This window comes from Vidua macroura, chromosome 6 (assembly GCF_024509145.1).
Source record: "Vidua macroura isolate BioBank_ID:100142 chromosome 6, ASM2450914v1, whole genome shotgun sequence".
NCBI classification, from domain to species: domain Eukaryota; kingdom Metazoa; phylum Chordata; class Aves; order Passeriformes; family Viduidae; genus Vidua; species Vidua macroura.
The window spans coordinates 16,649,310-16,673,263 of record NC_071576.1 but is presented as its reverse complement, the minus strand read 5'-3'; the positions used below and the strand labels follow the sequence as shown (position 1 = coordinate 16,673,263).

Sequence of the window (23,954 nt, the reverse complement as noted above, 5' to 3'; positions counted from 1 at the left end):
TACTAGATGAGACTATCTGAGCAAATATTTTATACTAGAGAGCAACACAAACGTCTTTAAATAAAGGGGAACCCTTAGAAATCAATTTAGGTAATGCTGGCAGAAAATGATGGAAATAAATGTTAAAGAAATACATTCTGTTCTCATGATGGGAGACTCCCAGAGGTGAAGTTGTCATTATACCATTTTTACAAGTCTTCTCTTTTTAGAACATAATAAAAGCTTTGCACTACATATAGCAGAACAAAATGGAAAGATCAACACCCACTTACCTCTGAAATGCAAGAAGAGCCTTTCTCTGCAAGACCTCTTGCATCCCTCGCAAAGATGCTAAAAAGGATATATTTAATCAGTGATACGAACGATGATGAGATTTCATTCCACACACTAAATGAAGAAGCTTTAATACATTGACTGAAAAAATGGTTGCACACAGAAGATTTAATGTCTATCATTCTGCCAGGTATCCTTCTTTAGGCAGCATGGGAATTTCCAAGTGTGAATGTTTATGCCTATCTTACCATCAGTTGCCTGCAGACTGTAAGTCAATCCCAGTGCCAAGTAGCCTTTTGCTTTGAACTCTGATGTTTTGTCCCCAAGATCAACAACTGCTTTGGCAAACCTTTCAGCTTCTTCCAACTGAAAATATTACAAAACATCCATGTAAGTCTAAAACTAGGTAAATCTTACATTATAATGATAAGAATCCTTTTTTCTTCCTTTTTTTTCTTTTTTTTTTTTTAATAAAAAAGGTATTTGTGGTCCAAATACGCCACCTACCATTTTTGCACTTTATAAATAAGGGTTCTTGACCTATGAACCATTTATTTAGGGAGATCAATCACAAGAACTATGGCTCTAACGCTGTAAAAAAACAGTATACCATGCAGAACTCTGCTTCAAATACTGCATTGTTGAATGGATGCAAACCCATAAACAGAGAAACAGATAAAAATCAAGGTTTAGCTGCCATGCTAGCACATTATTTAATAATCTATAAGGAAAAAATCCATTCCAGTAACTGTAAATGCTAAGTATAGTAAGCTACTCCATACGGACTCAATCCATAGGGACCAACTTACAGAACTAGGATATACCATAATTAAGGCTGTATTTTGTCAGCCTCAACAAGTCACATTTGTGCTACTACACCACTTTCTCAATTTCAATATGTGACCTTTCCCTTCTCTTTTCCTTCTTTTTCAAATATACTAATTTTTCTAAAAATTACATAAGTGTCTTGAAAACAACATGATGATCTTTGATCACTTTAATGTTTATGTACAGATACACCCATTTCAAGCTTATCTAAAATACTGAGCTGTTCCTATTACAAATTCATAAACCACAGCAAACATGGTACCACCAGAAGAGTCTCTTGATTATGGAAAGAGATTTGCCTCATTATTTTCCAGAAAGTTATTTTCCTCTTGCAGAAAATAACCAAAGTCTAAGTTGCATTTATGATCCATCTTCTGATGTTCCAATTTCCATATATTTTAAGCTATGTCTTGGACCAGTATCAGAATATGCTACCTTGGTAAACATAACCTCTGTCAAGTATTTCAAATCAGCCATTCAAACAGGCATGTACATGTGCATGTAGATATGCCCAAGTGCATGCAGTCACTGTGCAAAAGTATCCGCTACATCTCTAAATCAAGATTTTAGTACAGGTCTTGCTGAGAAGACAGGGACAAAGCTTACCCAGTGCAGAGATCCCATGCAGAGCTTTGCAGCAAGGAGTGGAATCGTTGCATCATCTGGTTTCAAACGTATACATTCCTTCAAGACTTTAACAGCTCGAGCAGACTGTTTAAAACATTTTCCATTTAAATTACTAAAAACATAAATATGTTTCACAGATACAAGATTCCTATTTCCACCATTTACTTTATTTTTCCTTTGTGAAGGAGACGTTACTATATATTTTGTTGACAATTGGTCAGAGCTCCTCAAGCCAGTGAAAGACTTTAGACACTGCTATTGTTATTTAACTCCTATTTAAACTTTCATTGAGCATCCCCAGAAGAATGTAATTCCAATGGTATACAATTCAGAAAACGGTTTTGAGATGCATCTAAAACTGTGCTAGGCCTGTAAACTCACAGCATTTGAGCCAGACAAATGAAGGAGAAGAAATGAGACAGAGTTTTCCAAACAAGCAATGTTTTGATGTTCTTTGGGCGTTAAAACAGCATACAGGAATAGGTCTGATATAAGACAGAATGGCACTGCTCCACTTTTTTTTTAACTTATTTGGCTCCATCCAATCACAGTTTAGAAGATAACTCAAAATAAATAGAGTTGGAAGAAAAATCAAGTCTCTTCAGAACCCACGTGCCTCTAAAATATTTTCTAAGGAAAATACATTCCTTTCCCCCATTCTGAAAATAAGCAAAATATCTACATTGAAAATTATATTTTAGAAAATTAGTTCTTTACATTATATGATGAGTGTATTTTCTGTAACATGACAGTGAAAAGCAGAAAGAACTGAAAACAGAGAATTGCATCTAAAAACTAAAGTTCCTGGTTTATATAAATTTTTTTTAAAATCCATTAGTTGCACAGAATACACAGTCTCAAAGGCAGCAATATTAAAGAAGATGAAGTCAGACAATTCCAAAAGGAAAACAAAAAAAAGAAGAGCATCACGAATCAGCATTAATTTGTACCTAAGTATAAAATAAATTAAGGCATCAAAAGCACACTTAAACAAGTTTTACAGGATAATAGGATCTGGTATAATTCACTGCTTGTACTCAATCAGCTTATTTTAAGATTATTGCAAGATAGTTGTTATCATTACCTAAGTTAGAAACTATTCAAATAACAACATTCTTTGTACAGCACTGGGAATAAATTCAGGAGTATGGCATACTTAATTGATTCAAGGATTAGAATTATTTACAAAAACACTACAGATGAAAATTATGGAAGTGCTAAACATTGTTATCAAATGCCATCAATACAGGAATTATATGAAAAAATTTATACTTACTTTTCCTGCGGCCATTAAGGACAATGCAAACTGATACCAGAGATGGAACTCTTCAAAAGCAAACTTCATGGCTCTTTCTAAACACTAAATATGGGAGGGGAAGATTGTTATTTAAGCTCATGTTCTTCAATTATTGAGAAGATACACTAGTATTAAGATTTTTTATAGACTCTTATCTAACATATATGTAATAAAAAAAATTAAATTATTCAAATAAACGAAAATAGCTGCCAGATTCTATATGGAAAAGAATTTAACAGAAAACTGATTTCCCATTTACTGTGTTTGTTTAAATACTCATGCAGATACTGTATTATGTAGTGTGAAAGAAGGAATTATGTATATCAACTTACTGAAGATACCATCTGTAAAAAGTAGGAGATAAGTCTTAAGTAAAAAGGAAAATTGTACACACTCTCTTCCTAAGTTGTGAATACTTAATAAGCAGTGGTACCACAAGCACTTACAAGTAGCATTTAAAATGAGGGGTGGTATATAAAGATTCACCTTGAAGTATTATTTCTATTTGTAAAAATTTTAAATTCACACTCCATATTCTGTTGAGATTTTAAGTGAACTAACTGAATGCCAAAAGAAAATTCATTATTAATACATTGAGATTGAATAATGAAATTAGCATTATACACTAATTTTGAATGTTTCCTATCTGCTGTTGTCAATAAGAATTATTTCATTTTGCTATGTTAATTTTAACTAATCAGGCCAGTTCTATACAGTAGAAAGGTGAAACACTTTTCTGGAATAAACTGATTTAGAAATTAATTTTCTAGTCTGCAGAGTCCAGCAGCTTTCTGTTCTGACAGCTACAGTGTATATGCTAAACTGTGAAAGCATGAATTATTTTTCCCATACAAACTCAGCCTTAACATTACAGAAAGCACAACCAGGTGTGCAGTATGTTTCCACACTACACCAGAATCTGAAGCAAAGAACAGCACTGAAGAGGAGACAAAACAGAAGTGCATTATCTTAATGTATGATAGAATTTATCCTACTGCACAATGTCCAATATGAATATTATCTTAATAGAATTTTTATTATAATTAATAAAGATGTTATTTTCTTTATGATTTTACATTATTTTAGAAATACTTTCTAATATTACTGTTAAAGGTTCATCATCAGATTGCACGTGTAGTAAGTTAATTAAACATCTGCTATGAAAAACAACACAGAATTTATTTTCCCATTGGACTTTGCATAAGTGGAAACAAAAAGAGCACAGAAAGAAACAAGTAATGTGTGATTGCCTCTATTATTTTAGATACTTCACAGAGATGCATACATAAGGCTCACTGTACTGTAAAAAATGTAAGATTTCTTTTCTAGGCCTTGCTCAATTAAAAATTCTTAAGCAATTCTAACTTCAGAAAATGAGGTTTAGGAAATTGATTTTGCAATTATAAGGGCACAGGACACAACTGTAGATTATCCTAAAAGCTTTGAGTTTCAACATACTAATAATATATCTACAATTTCTTTTGCTTAACTTTAAGTTCTATTTCTTTGGCCCTGCTCAGCAAGAAAAGTGACAAGTTATGTGATTTGTCTTTTCTTTGTAAGATGACAGAACTGGCCATTAGGGTATGTGGGGGTAAGGGATGAATGGATGGATGGGATGTGTTTGTGACCTACACGACAACATGAACACCTCTTAAACTGGGCTCTCCTGAACAAAGTCACAACAAGGAATTTCGAAGACCTACAGGCTCTAACAAGAAATACATAACAAAAAATAGTTACCAGGCAGGCTGGAAGTTAAGATAATGCTCAGGATAATGGCAACTGACTTTACTACTTGAAAACACATTCAGCCCAATCCCTCTCCTACAGAAAAAGGCAAATTTCTGGTCTGGAAGACATCTCCTCTTGTAGGATACTTACAAGCTCAGTATCATGCATCCTACAAAGCTTAAAAACGAACTGGATTACAACCAGAGTACTTTTGTTTAGGAAAGAATTGACAGTATAAAAAGTTCCTTCATCTAGTTGACAATACCCTAAGAAATTGAAAGCCCATTATATACAAGCTCAATAAAAACACGAGCCCTTTTCAGTTAAGAACGTGACTTGGCATTAGAACAGTTTAACAAGGATAAGACAGATTTTTGATCATTTAATATTCTTATATAACAATCAACTACTTCTGTAAGTAATCAGCTATAGCTAAACCAGAAGGCAGCAATAAGATATTGGAACTGGTGGGTGAATACCATTTCCACAGTTAGAATAATTTCCCAACTTCTGATTTAATCTACAACAGCTCCACCAGAGCAATCAAAATCAGCTCAAAGAGAATGAAGCCCTAAAAAATTCAATGCCTATTATATAACTGAACAGAATGTTTTAACATTTCTGAATATGTGTTTATTACAATACTTCAAATTATAAAAGTTAGACTACCAGCAGCAGGATTTGAGGGCAGATATCTTCTACTCACTAAACCTGCAATGTTCCCATAAATATAATGGTTCTTAAACATTCTAAAAAAAAGACCAAAAATCTACAACAAAAAACCCCACAACAAAACCATCATGACACCAGACAAAATATAAGAATCAGATTTGGAACCCAGGGTTGGCTCTATCCCTGCCTAGCTAGTTTACTAACCTAGTTAGTCTACTATATAAAATTGAAAAGTTGCCAGAAAATTTTTTTATTAACTTTATTTCCTTTTTATTATAAACTGTAAGGACTATGGATCACCCCAAATATTAAGAAGTGTAAAAGAAAGTTTTCTTCTGAAATCTTTTATCATTCCTTACAAATATTTTTTAGGAAATTATATTTATCGTTTCTATATCCAGAACAGCTTTTATTTTTTGCCATTCCTTCTTGCTCTCTCCATTAAATGTGTACCCTTTTAAGCAGATCCATGCATCCCCACCTAAAAATCATGTGCATTTCTGAGGCATTAAACATTTACCACACCTTCCACACAACTTTTCTTGTTTGGCCACCTCAAGTCATTTGTATAAATTTAGACAGTAAACGTTTTGGGGTGGAAATTACCTCCTGTATTTATAAAGCAGTGAGAATAACAGTATTTGTTTCAGCCCTTTCTTACTACCACAATTAACATGATTAATAGAAAACAGCAAAAATGACACAGATGAATATTCACTACTATCAACAAACCTCTGAAAGCATTTCATACTGGCCTCTTCTTCCCAAGGCTATTGTAAGTAAATCGTAGACCACAGATGCACTTTGCAAACTGATGATGCGATCATTCTTGTGCTCTGGTATTCTGCTCAGTACAGCATCCCGGTTAGCCTGAAACACACCACAAAGAAAGAAACCAAGTCAATCATTATAATTCAAGCTGTATTTTCACTCTAGTTGCTACCTTTCTACTCAACCTCTCAGTCAGTAGTTGCTGTAAGGAAGAGATCTAAAACTAATTTATAGATAGAAAGAATTGCCAATTTTATGTATTCATGGCAAGACTGATGTTTCTACATGAACCTATTTTTAATTACTTCATTCTAATTCCATAATCTAAGTAATGTATTTAAAATTACTGAAAAGCTCTCAGGAAAAAAAAAAGAAGGTACATTTTCAATATAATGTATATACATTGACAAAAATTTCTCTTTTTTGTGTGCTAGTAAAACATATTAAAAGGATCTTCAAGTCCTGTATTCCAGCTTTCATAAAATAAGGTAATTGACGTATTTTCTCTTCACAACATTATGACACTATCATCTCACTTGTGAATGGTAACATGCCCAGGATAACCCACAATCACCTTCAGGAATTACTACTGAGAAGTGAAAACTGATCCTGCTTCTGGGCACAGCTTTGGAATCAGGCCGTGTTTGCATAAGAGTTTGTACTTTCAAACCTATTTTGTGAAAGGCACGTTGCAAACCTAATTCCTTAAGTGTTCCTTTTGGGAGGGAAGGAAGTTGAGCTAGAAATGGATTAAATTAATCGACCATGTTCACAGAGAAATCATGTTCAAGAGCAAAGAACAAAATTCAGGTCTCAGAGTAGTCAGTACCTCCCTGAACTACCCAGTGCTTCTCCCACTTTATGATCAAGCCTCTGAAAACACATTATCTTGCTATCCTATCTATTTCTAGTTTTCTTGGCATTTAATATTCCCATTGCATATTGGTACAAGTGTTAGTGTATCTGGCAGTCTGCAATCAGAAGTCAAAGATACTTCTCTCTCTTTATCTTTGTTTTTAATTTCACAGGGCATAGCCCACTTAGCATGTTTACTTAAAAACACTAAATTTTAATAGGTAGCTTATTTCCCCCTCTTTCAGATGCAAAAAATGACACACAATAAGGGTTAATAATTTTTTTCTCCACTTTAACAAGGTAACATTTTAAGCTCTGAACAAACCCAATACGTCTTTAAAATCAGAATAATTAAATACTGAAAATTTTTCAGAGAGATACATAGAGTGTAAAATGCACAGACATCTCAGGAATTATCAACTGAATAATCCACATCTTAGTTTGAAACAACCCCACACATGCACACACACACCCCCAAAGAGATATTTTGCTTTCTTTTGATCAAGAAGTCTTTGGCTTTTACTTTTTACACTGCATAAATATTCAGTCAACTTCAAGAAATTCTTTTTAACTCTACCTCTAATCACTATTTGACTCAGCTCCTTGCAAGTTTTGAACAAGCTGTGAACTAGCACTTCTTGTGAAACAGTGGTTGACACTGCCAAAGCACAAGGATGTCTCATAATTATTACAGATATCTTGTGTATTTGAAGAATCATTTTCTTGATAATTATAAAACAGAAAGTACGTAAGAACTGAAGTGCTCGGTATTTCAGAACTACCATGGACTCAGACACTCTAAGGTGACAGTCAAACTGCAATGTGTCATCTGGCCACACTTATGCCTGTAACACACTTGAGCAGTGCAGCCTCAGAGCAAGGAAGGATATGCCCAGCCATTTTTCCACTGGTTAAGAATCTCGCACAAAGCTGAGCCCAGGAGGTGGTGATGAGTGACACCAAGCCTAGTTGGAGGCCAGGAACTAGTGGTGTATCCTAGAGATTGATACTGGGCCTAATCCCAAGCACGTTTGCTGAACTGATATGCCAAAGGGCTGTGCTGCCATCCAGAGGGACCTCAACAGGCTGGAGGAATGAGCTGACAGGAACCTCAGCAAAGCCCTCAGCAAAGTCCTGCACCTGGGAGGGAACAAACCCAGGCACCATACATGCTGGGCACTCACCAGCTCAAAGGCAGCTTGACAAAATGCTCTTGGGGGTCCTGGACACCCAAGGTGGGCAGGAGCCAGCAAGGTGCCCCAGCTGGAAAAAAGGCTATTGATAGCCCAGGCAGCATCAGCAGGAGTGGTGCCAGCAGGTTGAGGGCAATGATCCTTCCCCTCTGCTCAGCACTGGTGAGGCCACATCTGCAGTACTGGGTCCAGTTCTGCCCTCCCTAGTACAAGAGACATGGAGCTACTGGAGAGAGTCCAACAAATGCCCACCAGGCTGTATTAGACAGCAGAGTAACTCTTTTATGAGGAAAGGCTGAGAGAGCTGTGACTCTTCAGCCTGGAAAAGACAATGCTCAGGAGGGGAGCCTTATCAATGTTAGAAATATCTGCAGGGAGGACACAAGGAAAAGGGAACCAAGCTCTTTCCAGTGGTGTCCAGTGACAGGACTAGAGGCAATAGGCATGAACTGAAACACTGAAGGTCCCCTCTGAATATCATGAACTTTTTTTTTCTTTTGCTGTGAGGGTCAATGAGTAGTGGCACAGGCTGCCCACGGAGGCAGAATCTTTCTCCCTGGAGATACTCAAAAGATGTCTGGAGAGAGATGAAGCCTGCTCCAGATGGCCCTGTGTGAGCAAGGGGGCTGGACAAAATTACCTCCAGAAGTCCTTTCCAAACATAATCATTTCTGTGATTCAGTTATCACAACTCAGCTGACATGCAGCAACACATACATGCACTGTTAACATGAGGATGTCAGATCATAGAACCACAGGATGGTTTGGGTTGGAAAGGACCTTTTAAAGATCATCCTGTCATGGGTGGGGGCACTTTCCACTAGACCAGATTGCTCAGAGCCCTGTCCAACCTGGCCTTTATTGGAGTGTTTTCTTACAGACAATGAGAGTAAGGGACCATAGTACTTTAATAATACAATAGCATATCAAAACACCAACTGTTACTCAGCCTTCTCTAAGTGTTATTTCTTTCCCAAATACTGGTTTCAGAATCATAAATCACATACTACTTCACAACTACTACAGCTAGAAAGTTAACATGCACTGAAGCTGAAATACCAGGTCTCATCTCTCAGAAAGGTAAGTTTGTAATGATGAATATTTTTATGCTCTATCTTTCCCTTTCCTCCCTCCAAAACTAATTTGAACAAATGACTTAGCCAAAGTAAATCAATCATGTCAAAGATCATACTCCCCCAAAACAAGCTCTTTTGCCCAAAATAATCTGCAATAATTACTGTAAAAAAATTTGAAAGCTTGCTAAAGGTATATGCTCTACAGTGACAGCATTTGATATAATTAGGCAGATCTAATTCCCAAAGGAAAAGCTGTAAGTAACCTGAAATGACACTTAACTATTAATCTGGTTTTTGGCTTCTTAATGATGATATGTAAGGAACTATACATGCAAACACAGCAATTAGTAGTCAGATCTTGCAGAACTGGGCCTGCTTTCACTTCACACCAAGACCACAGCTCACATCAGAATTCTCTACACCTTCACTGCTGCTCAGGCACATTACAGAGACACAGGCAGCACCTGTCAGTGGTAAGCATATTCTGCAGCAAAATCAACATATGATAAGTGGAAATGTTTGCTCAGCCAATTTTTCTGTATTATGAGAATCAGAATCTACACAGAATTCCTAGGTTCTGTCATGAATACTGCGAGGCAGATCACTAAGAATGAAGAAAGCAATTAGCACTACAGTGTAAGTATCTGCCATTTTAAAACAGTTAAACTAGGACAATGTTCACTAAAATGTTCTGATCCTATTTAACTGTAGCAAAACAGAAATTATGCCAAAACATTTGAATCACCTGTAGAACTTAAAAGACTACATCTCACTGATGTGCAGTGAGATGCATGATGCCTGAGACTGTAGAGGTTTCACCCCTCTAGCTAAAAAAACCAGCAAAAGCTCCAGCATTTCATCTGAGAACATAAAACTGATATGGTATGAGAATGTCAGTATGTGGCAGTTGATTGATGACTACCAGAAAATATGGAAGGTTGATAAAGGGCACAAGTAGAGCCTTGAAAGGAATCATTTATTGAGGAAATAGGGACATTTAAAAAAAAATAATTCAGTAGCCAAGACTGAATGCCAGTATCATTAAAGACCATTTACAAATTTGAGTGACTGAAGTTTAATGCACAATGGACGGTACATTTTGACAATGTTTATTATGTTCTTCTAGTAGTTTTTTATTTGCTTTTTACAACAAAAATAACTTAGATTTTATGTCTGTCTGAATAGCAACCAACTGGTGTAACAGTGGTTCATACTGGTAAGTGATGCCAAATGAAGGACCAGGCTTGTTCACCTGCCTATGGCTGGAAGAAGGCTAGGTACAGCCAGCCCCAAGGAGAAAAACTCCAGAACACTTGCAGACTGCATCGATGGCTCAGAGGAACAAAAATTGTTCCTCTGCTTGCTTTCTGAACAGAAATTAAAAGACAAAGCAAAGGCTTAGGGAAAAAAAAAGGCCTATTTTATTAAAAACAAAACAAAGCAAAATACCCAAAAAAAGCCCCCAAAAAACAAACAAAACAAAACGAGGAAAGCACACATACAGCAAATGCACATTCACTCTATTTCACCTACCATAGATTCACTAATAAGCAGCAAGAGTAAGGCTTCTTCTGTATTTTCTTGAGGACAGAAGATGCTGTTCAAAATGAGAATTTAATTATTTAAGCAGAACACATTATTTTTATGAGTAGTTCACACATATATATTACAAGTATGGTAAAAACTGGAAAATGTCCAAAAAAGAAAAGTAACTTGCATAGAAAAATCAATTGGTTAAAATTAATTTATTTGCAATGCTCTATATTTGCATTTCAGAAAAGTTGGCTGAACACAATAAAAGAACAAAACTACCACAGCTGTCAGAGTTGAACTCATTCAAATATCCCAAAATTGAACATAATTTGACAACTGTAAACATTAAACCCATAGTTTAACTAGCCTCTTATACCTAATCTGTCTGAACTCAATCTACATCACTGATTCAAGTGCTGGCAAGAGGAAACTCTCACACAAGAACAGGAGAACTTTTGTATTTTAGGCAATATGTGAAGAAATACTTCTATCAGTCTTTCATGAGATATGCTTGAGAATTTTTTCTTGATGCATTCAATAGCTATGAATATTTTTAAATTGAACCATGACAATCTCCACCTGTTTGCCATAATCACTCTTAGTTCCAAGTAGTAGAATTATTTGCTTGTAACGAAGTACAGTTCCTTTCAACTTAATGCTGAAGGTTTGCATAGGACTAGTTTCTAGACTTGAGTGCTTTCTCTGAACACTGCATGCTTTCTGAAAACTCTTCTATGCTGGTGGACAGACAACAGTAATCTGCATTGGGTACTGGCAGGAATTCATTCATCCATTCTCAAACACATTAAAAAAATCCCCCAAATCAGTGACTATGTTTTATCTATTCAGATTTCTTCTTCTAAACTATTTCTGAATTAGCACAAGTACTATTTCCTGTTAATTCAGTCCATTAGTTCCACAATTACCTATTTAAATTGAGAAAATAATTTGTTGCTGTTAATAATAAATTCCCATGGTCCCAAGGATATTTAAACTATAATACATTATAGACAGGAAACAAAAGTTGTCTGATATTAAAACATCTTTCCAGGTTTTTTTAAAGCACTAGAAATATAAACAGTAATTCAATGCCTGAAAGGAAATAGAAACTAAAAGACATCTTAATTCCAGGCAGTTTGAAAGCAACATTGTGAATGTATTGTGATAATATACAACAGCTAAGACCCCAGGGCAGCTGTTCTGTTGTTGTATTTTTATTTTTTAATCAATGTAACTACTCACCAGATTTTTAAGAGTATTCTGGATCTTAGAATTTAGCATATAATTTATTATTACATAACAAAAGAAATTTCGAAACAGTCATGAATAAGAGCCACCCACGATAAGGAATGAGGAGTGATGAGGAAGCATCAGAGAGCTCCTTATTTAACAATCCACTCCTCTTTGCAGAATTTAACAACCTGGAAGAAGACTGAACCTGACCAACCTATAATGGCACCCAGAAAGCAGAATAATGATTGGAAAGAGTTGCTGGAGAAATTATTCTCTCAGAGAAAGAAGGGATGCTGCCCCAAAGGTAACTACTAAAAATCCACTTATCAAAACAAAAGCAAACATTATTTTCTCTAGCAATTTCAAACATATTTTTGTAGATATGTTGATGTTTGTCTCAAACAAGATCCTTCCCGTGCAGAAATTAGTGAGACACTTCTTTGACCTGTCTAAGTAAAAAAGCTCCATTGACTGAACTCATTTTCTGTTTGTTCTGATAGATGCAGGCACACAATTAAAGTAATTTCAGTGTAACAGGGCAAATGAGGCAACTGAAAGCATGAAACAGCTATCAACCAAAGGCAAACCATGGAAGTTATGCTCAGCTGAAGAACTGGTTCATGTAAACTGAAGAGGCAATAACACAGAGATCTAAAAATGCTATTAGCCAAATTACACCCATAATCCTCATAAGAACACAATGCAGCTATTTAATGTCAGGCAACATACTTAGAAAAAACAGTGCATTGCAAACTCAGAGTGGGTGGTCAGAAGAACACCTAGGAAGAAATTTCTTAGATATCGTCTTTGATACTTGCTTTCAGTCACTGCTGGAAATGAGATGCTTGGATGGACATATTTTATGTGGTATAGTATTAACCAGTCTGACCTGATGAAAGGACTTAATTATATGCTCTGTTGAAATTGTGGAACTCCTCACCTGCATGTGCCAAGAACAAGAGAACTAAACTGAACAAAGCCCCACTTTGGCAGGAAATATGTTGCTATGAAGGATGCGTTGAGAATGGAGAACATATGTTTGAAAGACTGAGCCTGAGAAACCTGCTGTAACTATTCTGGATGCAGGAAGGAGAACTGCTAGAAGTCTTTGAAGATGAAGGCCATTCTATTTAATAATAGTAGAGGCACCATAATTATGTGGGCTTGCTGCTGTGTAAAAGATTCATTAATGGAACTCTGAAATAAATACAGCTAAACAACTCAAATGATGTCATATTGCAGGCATTTATGTTATAATATAAAGATACTGTGAACACTAAAATAAAACATCCCTCCATTACGTAAATAGGGCTACTTCTATAATCAAGATACTAACTTCTAAGAAAAATTTCAAATTAAAGGAAATGGCTATCTATATTTAATAGTAACTCTAATGGTGATTAATTTGGAAAAAAAAAAAAAAGTTACATTTTCAAGAAGGAAGAAACATACCATAGCTACTCTAGAACTCACTATGAGATATACCAGACAAAAACAAACCAAAAAAGTATCACTTACCTGATTTAATGAAAGATTAAAACTGAACAAAAAGATGGAATCATAAAAGAAATGCCAAAACTAATCTAAGATGATTAGCTAAAAGATTAGCCTTGGAAAACAAACTAGCTTTGAAACTGCTAAATAAATTCCTAGATATATTATTTTTTTCATAATACTTCCAGGATCAACTTGAATCTCCATATTGTTGAATCTTTCTATGATAAAGCAGAATAGATGTCTAGAAGCAGCACATTTAAAATGTGCAATACCTGATTTGCTACCCAGTTCATGTTTTCTTTTGTATCCCACACGTAATAAGAGATATTGAGTCTATCACATACACCAGGATAGAAAAAAAATATTTCTACAATTGAGAACAAAAGGTCTAATGTATACAGTGCAAACTTCCATTGGGAGAAGTATGTTTCTTCCATAATTCTCCTCAAGGAATCCATCTATCTATCTACACACTGTCGAAGTCCTTCTACATTTTCAAAAATGTAAACTAAATTATCCAGTGCACTGGGTAACAACTGCAATTATAGAAACAAAAGAGGTATTAACTCAGCCATACTTTTCTCCAGTGTATACCCGTGGTCTCCTACTGAGCGCATAATTCTTCATATTTGAACCTTTTCGAAGTGGATCATCAAGGGGTGATTGGTGAGGAGGATCCTCCAGTGGATTCCAGTAACTCTGTTCACACATACCTCGTAACAAAATTTCTGCAAGTTGTCTTGCTATTGTCTGTAAAAGCAAAAGATAAATATTTTCCCTAGAAATGCTGAATACAAACTCTTTAAAAATGCTCAGATTTTTTCTAGTGAAGACTACTTATATAGAATATATTTTTGTATTCTATAACATCCAAAAAAACAGGCAAGATACTGTTTAAAAGGTAAAAATACCCACTTCAATTCTCTAAAAGAAATTCTTAAATTCTCAAAAAGAAAAATAACAGCAATAACAAACAATTTTTCCATTTTATCAGTTAAATCCAGATACATCTGAAGAATAAACAACCCAGCTGCTGCTCCTACGATAATCAATAACCTAAGATGCTCAATAACCTCTACTGCCTCTGCAGACGTGGAGCAGTTGTTTGCATGGGAGAAACCACAGTGGAGCAGTCCAAACTGCAGCCTGCCAAGAGAATCATGGTGAAAAACAGGATGATAGTCCCTGAAGGAACTGCAGCCCAATGGGGGGACCCCACGCTGCAGCAGGGGGAAAGTGAGGAGTAAGGAGCAGCAGAGAGGAACTCACCACAACCCTCCACCCCTCATGCACCACTCAGGGAATGGGAGGGTAGGGAGAGGAGGTAGAAGAGTCAGAAGTCAAAGACTGAAGTTGAACCTGAGAAAATGGGGTGGAAGGAAGGTGTTTCAGTTTTTGTCTTTGTTTCTCACCATCCCACTCTCTTTTAAATGACAATAAATTAATTTCCTCCAAGAAGAGCCTATTTTGCCTGTGACAGTAACTGGTAAGCAAACTCTCTGCCTTTATCTTAAACCTCTCTCAGACCTTTTCTAGTTTATTTCCTCCCCATGTGTTAAGGAAGGGGAGTTTGAGGGCAGCTGGGTGAGCATGTGGCAGCCAGACAAGATCAACCCACCACAGAAAGTTATGGTCTGTGGGCTGAATGGGGCTTCTGACAACTTGTATTTGAAGGTGCTGGTGTTAGCTACTGTTAAAGCCAGCAAAAATGAGACAAGGTTGAAAATCAGCATGAAAAGATTTATTTTGACCAACTATTGTTGTCACCACATATTTAACCATAGAAATACTTACATAAATATTATTAAATAATACTAATTTAAAGCTTTTAAGTCATCCTATAATCCATAACTATCAGGTTAATCTCCTCATTAATGTTTCACACACATGCATAGACCCTCCACGACTACATATCACAATCATGAAAATTCAGATTTTCTACCAGGGCAGTACAAAGAAGGAAAGATCTAAATTTGCACCAGAATTGGCAGCATTTCCCAGTAACATTTCCCAAAAAAACATGTAATATTTAAGTCACAGCACCATAAGATCTGCATCTTCCACCTTAACTCCTATACCATAAGAAGTCTTTCATCTTTTCTGTTTAAATTTGCAATACTATCCCTCTCCATTGGAAGTCTATTATGAAATAATTTTAATATATTTACTAGGAATCAGTTATTGAATGAATTAAGAAATCACTTACCTTCCTTACTACTAGTTTGGAAGTTTTAAAGGCCCACTATTAGGAAACTAATCTAGAATATTTTGAAAATAATTACATGACAGTAAAAGATATGAGCCACTACTTTTTATTGTACAGAAGATTCAAGCTTCTGACGATATAGGTAACAAATCTTCATGATTTTGCTTTTATGGTTTTCCTTTAAGAGGCTTTATTATTTGATAGCCTTCAACTTAATAGAAACCATACAAAAACAATGTATTTTCTTCTCACCCCCACTACCTTACAAAGACATAAAACGACATTGACTCATAAATAGGGCAATTATAATTAAAGTTGAAAGTATGGTCAATCAGAGACCAGTCAGGTTCTAATTATAACCACAAACAAGAAAAAGGAATAGGGGGGAGACTGGGTACCAAACATTCCTTACTTTAATCATTCATTAATCATCCTTAAGCCAGGAAATGTAACCTTATAAAGTGTTGGATAACAGGTCATTATCAATATGCTATGTATCCAGCTATTTGTCTCTAACTCATCCACTATATTTGTGCTTTCTCTGCCTACAGAAATTCAGATGCTACAATAGGAAAGTGGTTTCATGTAACTTACCATTCGCAGGTTTTGTGTAGTTCTTGTTTCAACAGCTCTTAGTAACTCTCTAAATCTACCAACTCCTCTTGTCAAGTTCCTGTATATAAACATAGAATTTGACAGTATTCCAACTTGGATGAAGTAACACCTCAAAATATTGCTCAATAAAGTTGTTAAAATCCATGCTACCTTTTTTTTCTTTTCATAGCCTCATTGCCTATGAGATAGATATACAGAGATAGAGATATAGATATAGACAAATTCATCTGGGAACCTCACCACTGATTCCTATAACAACATTCCCTGACAGTTTATTGAAAAAAGAAACATTTTCATGATCAGTAGACAGGTCAAGGGAAAGCAAAGAAAAAAGTAAGAAGCAACCACCTCAAAAAGAAAGAAGACAAAACAAAGTTGTTCTCATTGCTACAGTAGTTTTAGTTTTCAATTACATTAGGCTTCAAGTATAAACTTTGAAAAAAAATCCATTTTAGCTGCCTCTTGACACTTTAAAACAGGGAGATTAAAAATGAGTAAATCTTGTAACCCTGGAAGCAATACAAAGCATAAGATTTTGAACTCCTTTTCAAAAGGATAAGAGCACAAACACTTTAAGGCCCACTGTGTGGCCAGAAGAGGACAGGGGGATCAGTGTTCTGTTCTTGACTCTGACTTGCTTTTCATGTGGCTTCTGCAACCCAAGTTTCTCCATCTACACTTCTTCCACATCTGCTGCCTAAACAGCTTTGGCAGAGATTCAAGACCCTCAGAGGCATCATTGATACTAACAATTTCAGCAGGTCTGAACTTTCTTCTCAAACAATAGATTATATTGAATGGTCTTATAGCTTTACCTTTTTCTCATCTCTTAATCAGTTGTTTGGAGGTTTTATTGTACATAAAAGCAGTTGAGAATATAAAAGCAGTTGAATATTTTATTTTATATTAATACAATTTGTCTTTGAACTGGTGATGGACTGGGTTAGCTTTTTGCTGTCCTGAACAACTGAATTCTGCAACGTGAACACAACAGATAGGACAATCATTTCACTATTTCAGGTTTAGTTACAAAACAAAATTATTTTATCTAAAGTGTATTTTGTGTTAAATCAATGCTGTTACATCATATGTTGTCTTAAGGTGTGATGTTATGTGCACATTGTGTAGCATCTACAAGAGAGAGCCAAAAGAGACAAGAAATATTACATATTGTGTAAGTTTTCTGTAAGTAAAAGTACTACCGCACTGCACTAAAAATCAGATGTTAAAACTGCCTTCCTTAGTCTGCTGGCTGTATTTAAAAATATGTTTAAAACAATTACTTTGGAACTGCAACTCTGTACAAATTCAAAAACAGCCAGTATTTTTATACAGATATTTTCTCTCAATTCAGTTGCAGAATATCTGAAAGTAGTGTTTGGTGCAAGAGATCTTGCTATAGTACTGTAGAACTCCTATCACTACCTAGAGACCTACTAGTTTATTTTACTCTTCAGATTACATGACAGCACTCATCTCTGTTCTGTTTTACATAATAAAGGATTTTCAGGATATTTCAGAAACTTTAGTTTCCACTCATCTTTCACTAGCACAGGCATCACCTTTCATCAGCACAAGCTCACCTTCTAAACTACTTTTACAGAAAAGCTCATTTTAAAAGAAGTAGCATTTTCAAGTAACAAAACCCATATGAATGGTTGAAAGTTATGCCAAAGAATGCCACCAGTTGGCTAAAAAGAAATAATCACCAGTCACACAAGACATAAAAATTGTTTGTAAAAAGCCCATGTGCTACAGCAGAGCTTGACCATAGAGTGATCAGCTACTACATACTAAAGAAAATTCATCTTGTGCAAATATCTGCAATGAAACAACTGTGTGAAAAAATATATTCATTTATACATTTCAAACAGGCAGCCTCAATAGCTGATGACTATTACACCAACTTCATACAGTAAGGAAGGACAGAACGTCATTAGGCCAGATTTCAGAAAAACCTCCAAACTCTTTTGAAGCTGGATACATTCAGCACTTTTGTAAAGCCAAAATACATATCACTCAGTAATACCACATTCCAAATATTTTAGAGAGCCAAACCCAGTTCACTGGAATCCCAGTTTTAAGTCCTCCGGTCTTAGTGGGTGTTTCTCATGAATGGAGTTCTCTCTCAAAGACTGTATCGCAAAGTCACAAATACGTCCTTATAACAAGATTAAAAAAAAAAAACAAAAAAAACCAAAAAAAAAAACCAAACAAACAAAGCAGACTTGCCACAAAACTGAAATGCTCCTTGCAAAATTGTTGAAAAAGAGTTATGAGCAAGTACTTGTCAGCTTGAAATTTTATTTTCCCAGTGCAAATGAAACACATACTATGTAGTAGAACTTCAAATCACAATAACTTCATTAAATTTTAGGAATTGGCATTTTTTCCATATGAAGTTTATGTCGACACGTTACAAGAAAAATAACAAAACACTTTATGAAAATGCATGCAACTTTCACAAGCCTTTGAACACTTCATGACAGGTTACTTTTAGTTACCCATTACACTTTTTTAAGCATCTGCAAGGGACTGAAACTTGTGACCGAAGTTCTACTGTATCATGGAAAAAGCAGTAAGATTGTACAAGAAAAAAAGCAGTTAATATAGAAAATTAGCTTTTGCTTCATAAAGCATTTAACAGTGATCCACTGCACACATCAACACAAACACAAAACAGATTTGTCAAGCATCTTCTACATGAAATTTACTTTAAAAAAAAAATCTCAGAACTACAATCTAAATCACCCTAAAATTGAGTTAAATGCTTTTAGAGACAAGAAATGAAGCAAAATGTACCATTAATCATATGGTAGATCTCCACACCACATTGCTTTTAGCAAAGTACATTTCCTGTATTTGTTAACAGTTTGTAACAGTGAGAAGAGCGGTGGCTGCTCTGGTACATGGTTTTCCTTCCTAGCCTGGGACACACACAGCTTTTACCTGCTTTTCACTACGATGTGCTTTCATGTCAGCAGTTCTCCCTGGGCTGATGGATTGCCAGAGCAAAAGGGCACATTAACTTAGACAGCAATGTCCCACAGTGTCTGTAAAGGACTTTGAGATCCCCTCCTTTCAGGGACAAGGAATTTTAACGTTCATTAACATTCACTTGGAACTGACACGTTTTGAGTGATCTCAGACAAGACAAAGACAGTTCACAGATGGACACTGATAATTGCATACATGTGTGTTTATGAGACTGCCTCCTGGCAGAACATGCTCAAATCAACTCCTTTGAATTGTATCTTCCTCATGTTTAAAGACAATTAGAATGTTTGCTGCTTTAAATCTTCAAGAAAAACACCCCTACTTTGACTCTTTAAGTAGCAATCTGCCAGTTAGGCTGAAAACCAAGATCTACTGAAAGTCTGTACAGACATGCCCTTAGGGCTTGTTTGCATCCTTGTATCTACATATTTGCACCCTAAACCCCAACTACTCATGTTAGAAGCTAATTAATTATTCTGATACAAGATCAGCTTTTAAGCTCCTTAAAAAAATTTCAGACAGTATTTCAATTTAGAATAATGCAAATATCTTAACTTCACCTATACAAAGGTGCTCACTCCTAAATAGAGACAGAAATTAATAACTCTAGATATAATACAAGCAAAGTGCAGGAAGAAAATTAAGGGACACCAAGGATAAGCTTTCAAGGCAGGATCAGAAAACGTGTATATAAGCATGAAGGCCAGCAGTAGCAAACTTTAGGCACAAAAATATTTGTCACCATCATCACCAAGAAGTTTCTTGGTTTTAAAAAGCATGTTTAGAATCAGACAACACAGTGCTTTGGCATTACTGGTCCAGACAAACCTTACCCTCACTAATACTTCTTATTTTTGTGGTTTTAAACACACATAAAAAGTAGAAAAGAATGAAAGAAACTGGTCAACAAGCAGCAGTTTATGTTTGAATGATATTAGGATAAAAACTCCAAACACTACTCCCTATAACAAAATTCATGAGATCTAATCACAGTATACTCAAAACAGACTAAAAAAGAAATGTTTGAAAATTAACCTTGAAAGGTTGATAACATTAATTTAGTCTGTACTTACACCATGTTTTGATGTTTAATCTTCTCAATTAGTGAGAAGGGCATTTGTTTGTCAGGCATTTCCTTTATGCTTCTCAGTCAAAAACTCCAAATATTTAGTCTACCACTGCCTTTTAATGATTAAAAACTTAATTAGAACAAATTTTTACATACTGAGCTATACCAAACCTCACCTGCTCTGCAATTTGGTGGCTAAATTGTCAATGCTTTTCCCATTTAAGAGAGAAAAGCACATCCAGAACCATGCTGGTGAATAGGCTGAGCTACTTATACTGCCCTATTACTTCATTGCTGACACTTACTATATCACATTTTTTAAATATTCATCTTTTAAAAAGGAGAGAAACCAATAACAATGAAATCTACAGGGTTTGACCAAAGTGATGAAATAGAAGTTGCTTTTGGAATTGAGCTCACTTCCACCTTCTCTTGTGCTTTCTCTTTCTATCTGTATTTATAAACAGAAAAAGAAATGCAGTGTTCGTAAACTCATAGGTACACTGCAAGTTTTAAAGTTTGGGGTTTTTTCTCCCAAAATTCAAATATGAAAGAAAAGAAAGGAATTATTTTAAAGGTAAGGAGTAAGGGCAAGTGAAACTCTTAATATGCATGCCAATCAGAAGAGTGACATTTCAATAACTTCAGTATAACTGACATCCTTACAAAAAAATGTAATTATTAAAATCCATACACTCTATTACTTTTAGCCAATTAAGAGTCATTTACATAGTATTAAGGCCAGTAACAATTTCATATTAAGAGAAGTTACTACATAAGCAAAAAGCAAGAAATGTGACAAATCAAGAGATTAATTCTTAAGCTGTAATGGAACATCCCAATACCAAGGTATGCCATTTACCATACTGCTTCATATAACCCTACAAAGATGACATTAAAAAAATGTTTAAAGGACTGCAATTCTACAGCTCAGTTCCATAACTTTATTAAAGGCCTGACCAAATGGACAAGACTACATACTCTGCCCAATGGATGGTGCTTTGGATGATTGTGACTAACATCTGTGTCGGTTTTCTGTCAGGTTTAAGAAGGTGGAGAAGTATAACTTAATCCACAACTAGAAAAACATCCTGGTAAGCATTTGGATACCTATCTACAAGAGGTAATATAGTTGCAACTTCAGACAGTTCTGTTTTCCCACTCTTCCTTTCATACTTAAATTTTCAGCACACCCACAATATTATATAATTTTCACAAAATATTAATTAACACTGGACATTTTTTGCTGCATAAAATGTAGAAAATCCCTAATTTGCTGCCAGAATCTAAACTACTCGTTTAAAAAAAAAAAAGTCTACTGAAAAAAATTATCATGGCATACTTCTCATTTTATCCATTGTTACCTTATGCAGAAAGAAAAATCCTAGGTATCTCAAATTTGCTACAGAAGATCATGTTTGCTTGATGCTTGAAAGTTCTTTAAAGATATTTGAGCTTATAAATAAAACATCTTCAGTGTGCCATTAGAGCTACACAAGCCTAAGTATTTGAAAGAGCCCAATCAAGCAGCAATTCTGGCATTCATGCATTTAAAATGAAAACACTTGCTGCCTAGACTGTAGTTCCATTGATAGTTAGTTCACCTAATGGTTCATGACCTGAAGAGGAAGAACTCATCCTCCTCATTCTCATCTCGTAGTGTTTGCTCCCTTTTCCCACCATTCTTCCTTCTTGGTATCTTCCTCCTCTCAATTGCATGGTCCTATCTCTTTTTCTGACAGCCATACCAGCCATTATCAACCTTCCAGTGAATCAATTCTCACCAGAATGACAGAAAGCTATGATTTCTTTGACAACAAAACTCCACAGATGAATCAAACAAGCACCTGAAGCAGCAAAAGGCAAACAAGGAAAATACACACTAGGAGGGTAGGAGGAGGGTGGGTCTGGGGGAAATGACAATAGTAACTTTTCCGTAGAGTGGAAAAACAAGAGCACTAAGTAGAGCAGTAAAATGAGCATTTTGAGGGGAGCAGGGGAAGTGTAATGTACAAAATATTAACTCCCCTATTTGAGGATCCAAGACCATTTTGTTTGCCAGCCATCACAATTCAACAAAAAACCAAAACCTTCAATCTGATACTTGCAAAAGCAATCATCAGCCACTGTCATCAAGACATGTGGTACATGGGCTAAAAAATGCTAAGTATCTTGGAAAAAGTGAGCTGGAGTCAAATTCCAACTATAAATTATTAAGAGTATCAGTCTTGAACATAACTCAGATATTAACATTACTCTTTCACTGTTCTTTGTATAACTAGTTATTACAAAAGTTGATAAGATTTTGAGTAAAAGTAATTCCTTCATGTTTATATCCACCTTAGTCTTTCATGTAACACTGCCAGGTTTCCCACCTGTAACTTCATAATGAAATCTTGTTTTCAACTTTTGAAGTTAGGACACAATTCTGAGCAATAAACATACAGTAAAGTTTTGAAAGAGAAAGTATTCATAATGGATTATTTTATCTTGAATATCTGAGGGAATAATAATTTCCTCTCATGTTCAAATAAAGTTTTTTCAATGAAAACTAACAGGTGAGAACAGAATTGGAAACAAGGACGAGGAAAGCATCTGATATGAGAGACAATAAAGTATCCTTTGAAAACTTATTTTTGCTAGGAATCACAGAGAAATTATTTTTGTTCCTGTCTTGAATATATTCCTGCCTTCCTGCCTGGTTAGCTTCCTAACCACACAAACACAAAGCAGGCATACAGAAAACAAAGCTGAGTTGAAAACTGCAACAGCAGTGATATTGTTTGCTTTCCAACACACAGCAGTGATATTTTACATATAAGAAATGTGATACTTTGTAGTATTTCAATGTTTTCATCTTACTTTCTATTCTTTACTTAAACACCAACTTGTTTTGAGAGTGATGTAGGATGTGCAACAGGATTTCAAGAGATGCAGAGTGATGAGTATCTAGCACTATATTCTGAGAGCTGATCTTACAGGCTCTTCATGTGCATTTATGTGAAGCATTTACATAAATTTTTCTCTCATGGATTTCCCAGTAAAGTCCCTATCTGTGAGCACTGTATGGATATACATGTGGAACAGAAGCACCTATAGAATGCCTTCCATCCACTGTTCCTCTTTCACCAGAAAGAGAGCAATGTTCCTATGTTATTTCTGTTATATGCTATAGTGAAAAGAAAAAAACAGATAAAAGAAATTCTACATAGTTAACTACCATACTCTAAGGAGGGATTTTGTTGTGCTTGTCAAACATTTAAAGTCAATATAAATCAATTATCTCAATTATAAGAAAAAATTAGAAAAATTGGTTGATTTTCCTATTTCTTTTTTTCAGGGCTAATTTTCTATGGAGAAGAAGCCAGTCTATAAGAAACAACTTGCTGGAGGAGACTAGGAATGTCTTGCTTCACTGTGACTGTGTCAGCACAGGTAACAGCCCCACGAGGAGTACAGATCATCTCTGGGATCTTCA

General features: G+C 35.4%; 1 protein-coding gene across 1 annotated transcript in view; it reads right to left on the bottom strand.

Moving 5' to 3' along the window:
• Positions 1-23,954, bottom strand: part of TTC7B (tetratricopeptide repeat domain 7B) — a 120,621-nt gene that overhangs the window by 61,527 nt on the left and 35,140 nt on the right. The window contains exons 6-13 of the mRNA XM_053980870.1: positions 16,390-16,468; positions 14,167-14,339; positions 10,860-10,923; positions 6,164-6,301; positions 3,005-3,088; positions 1,708-1,812; positions 522-639; positions 273-330 (exon numbers count right to left, since the gene is read on the bottom strand). Coding sequence (XP_053836845.1) covers positions 273-330; positions 522-639; positions 1,708-1,812; positions 3,005-3,088; positions 6,164-6,301; positions 10,860-10,923; positions 14,167-14,339; positions 16,390-16,468 — 819 coding nt within the window. The remainder of the gene's footprint in view (positions 1-272; positions 331-521; positions 640-1,707; positions 1,813-3,004; positions 3,089-6,163; positions 6,302-10,859; positions 10,924-14,166; positions 14,340-16,389; positions 16,469-23,954) is intronic.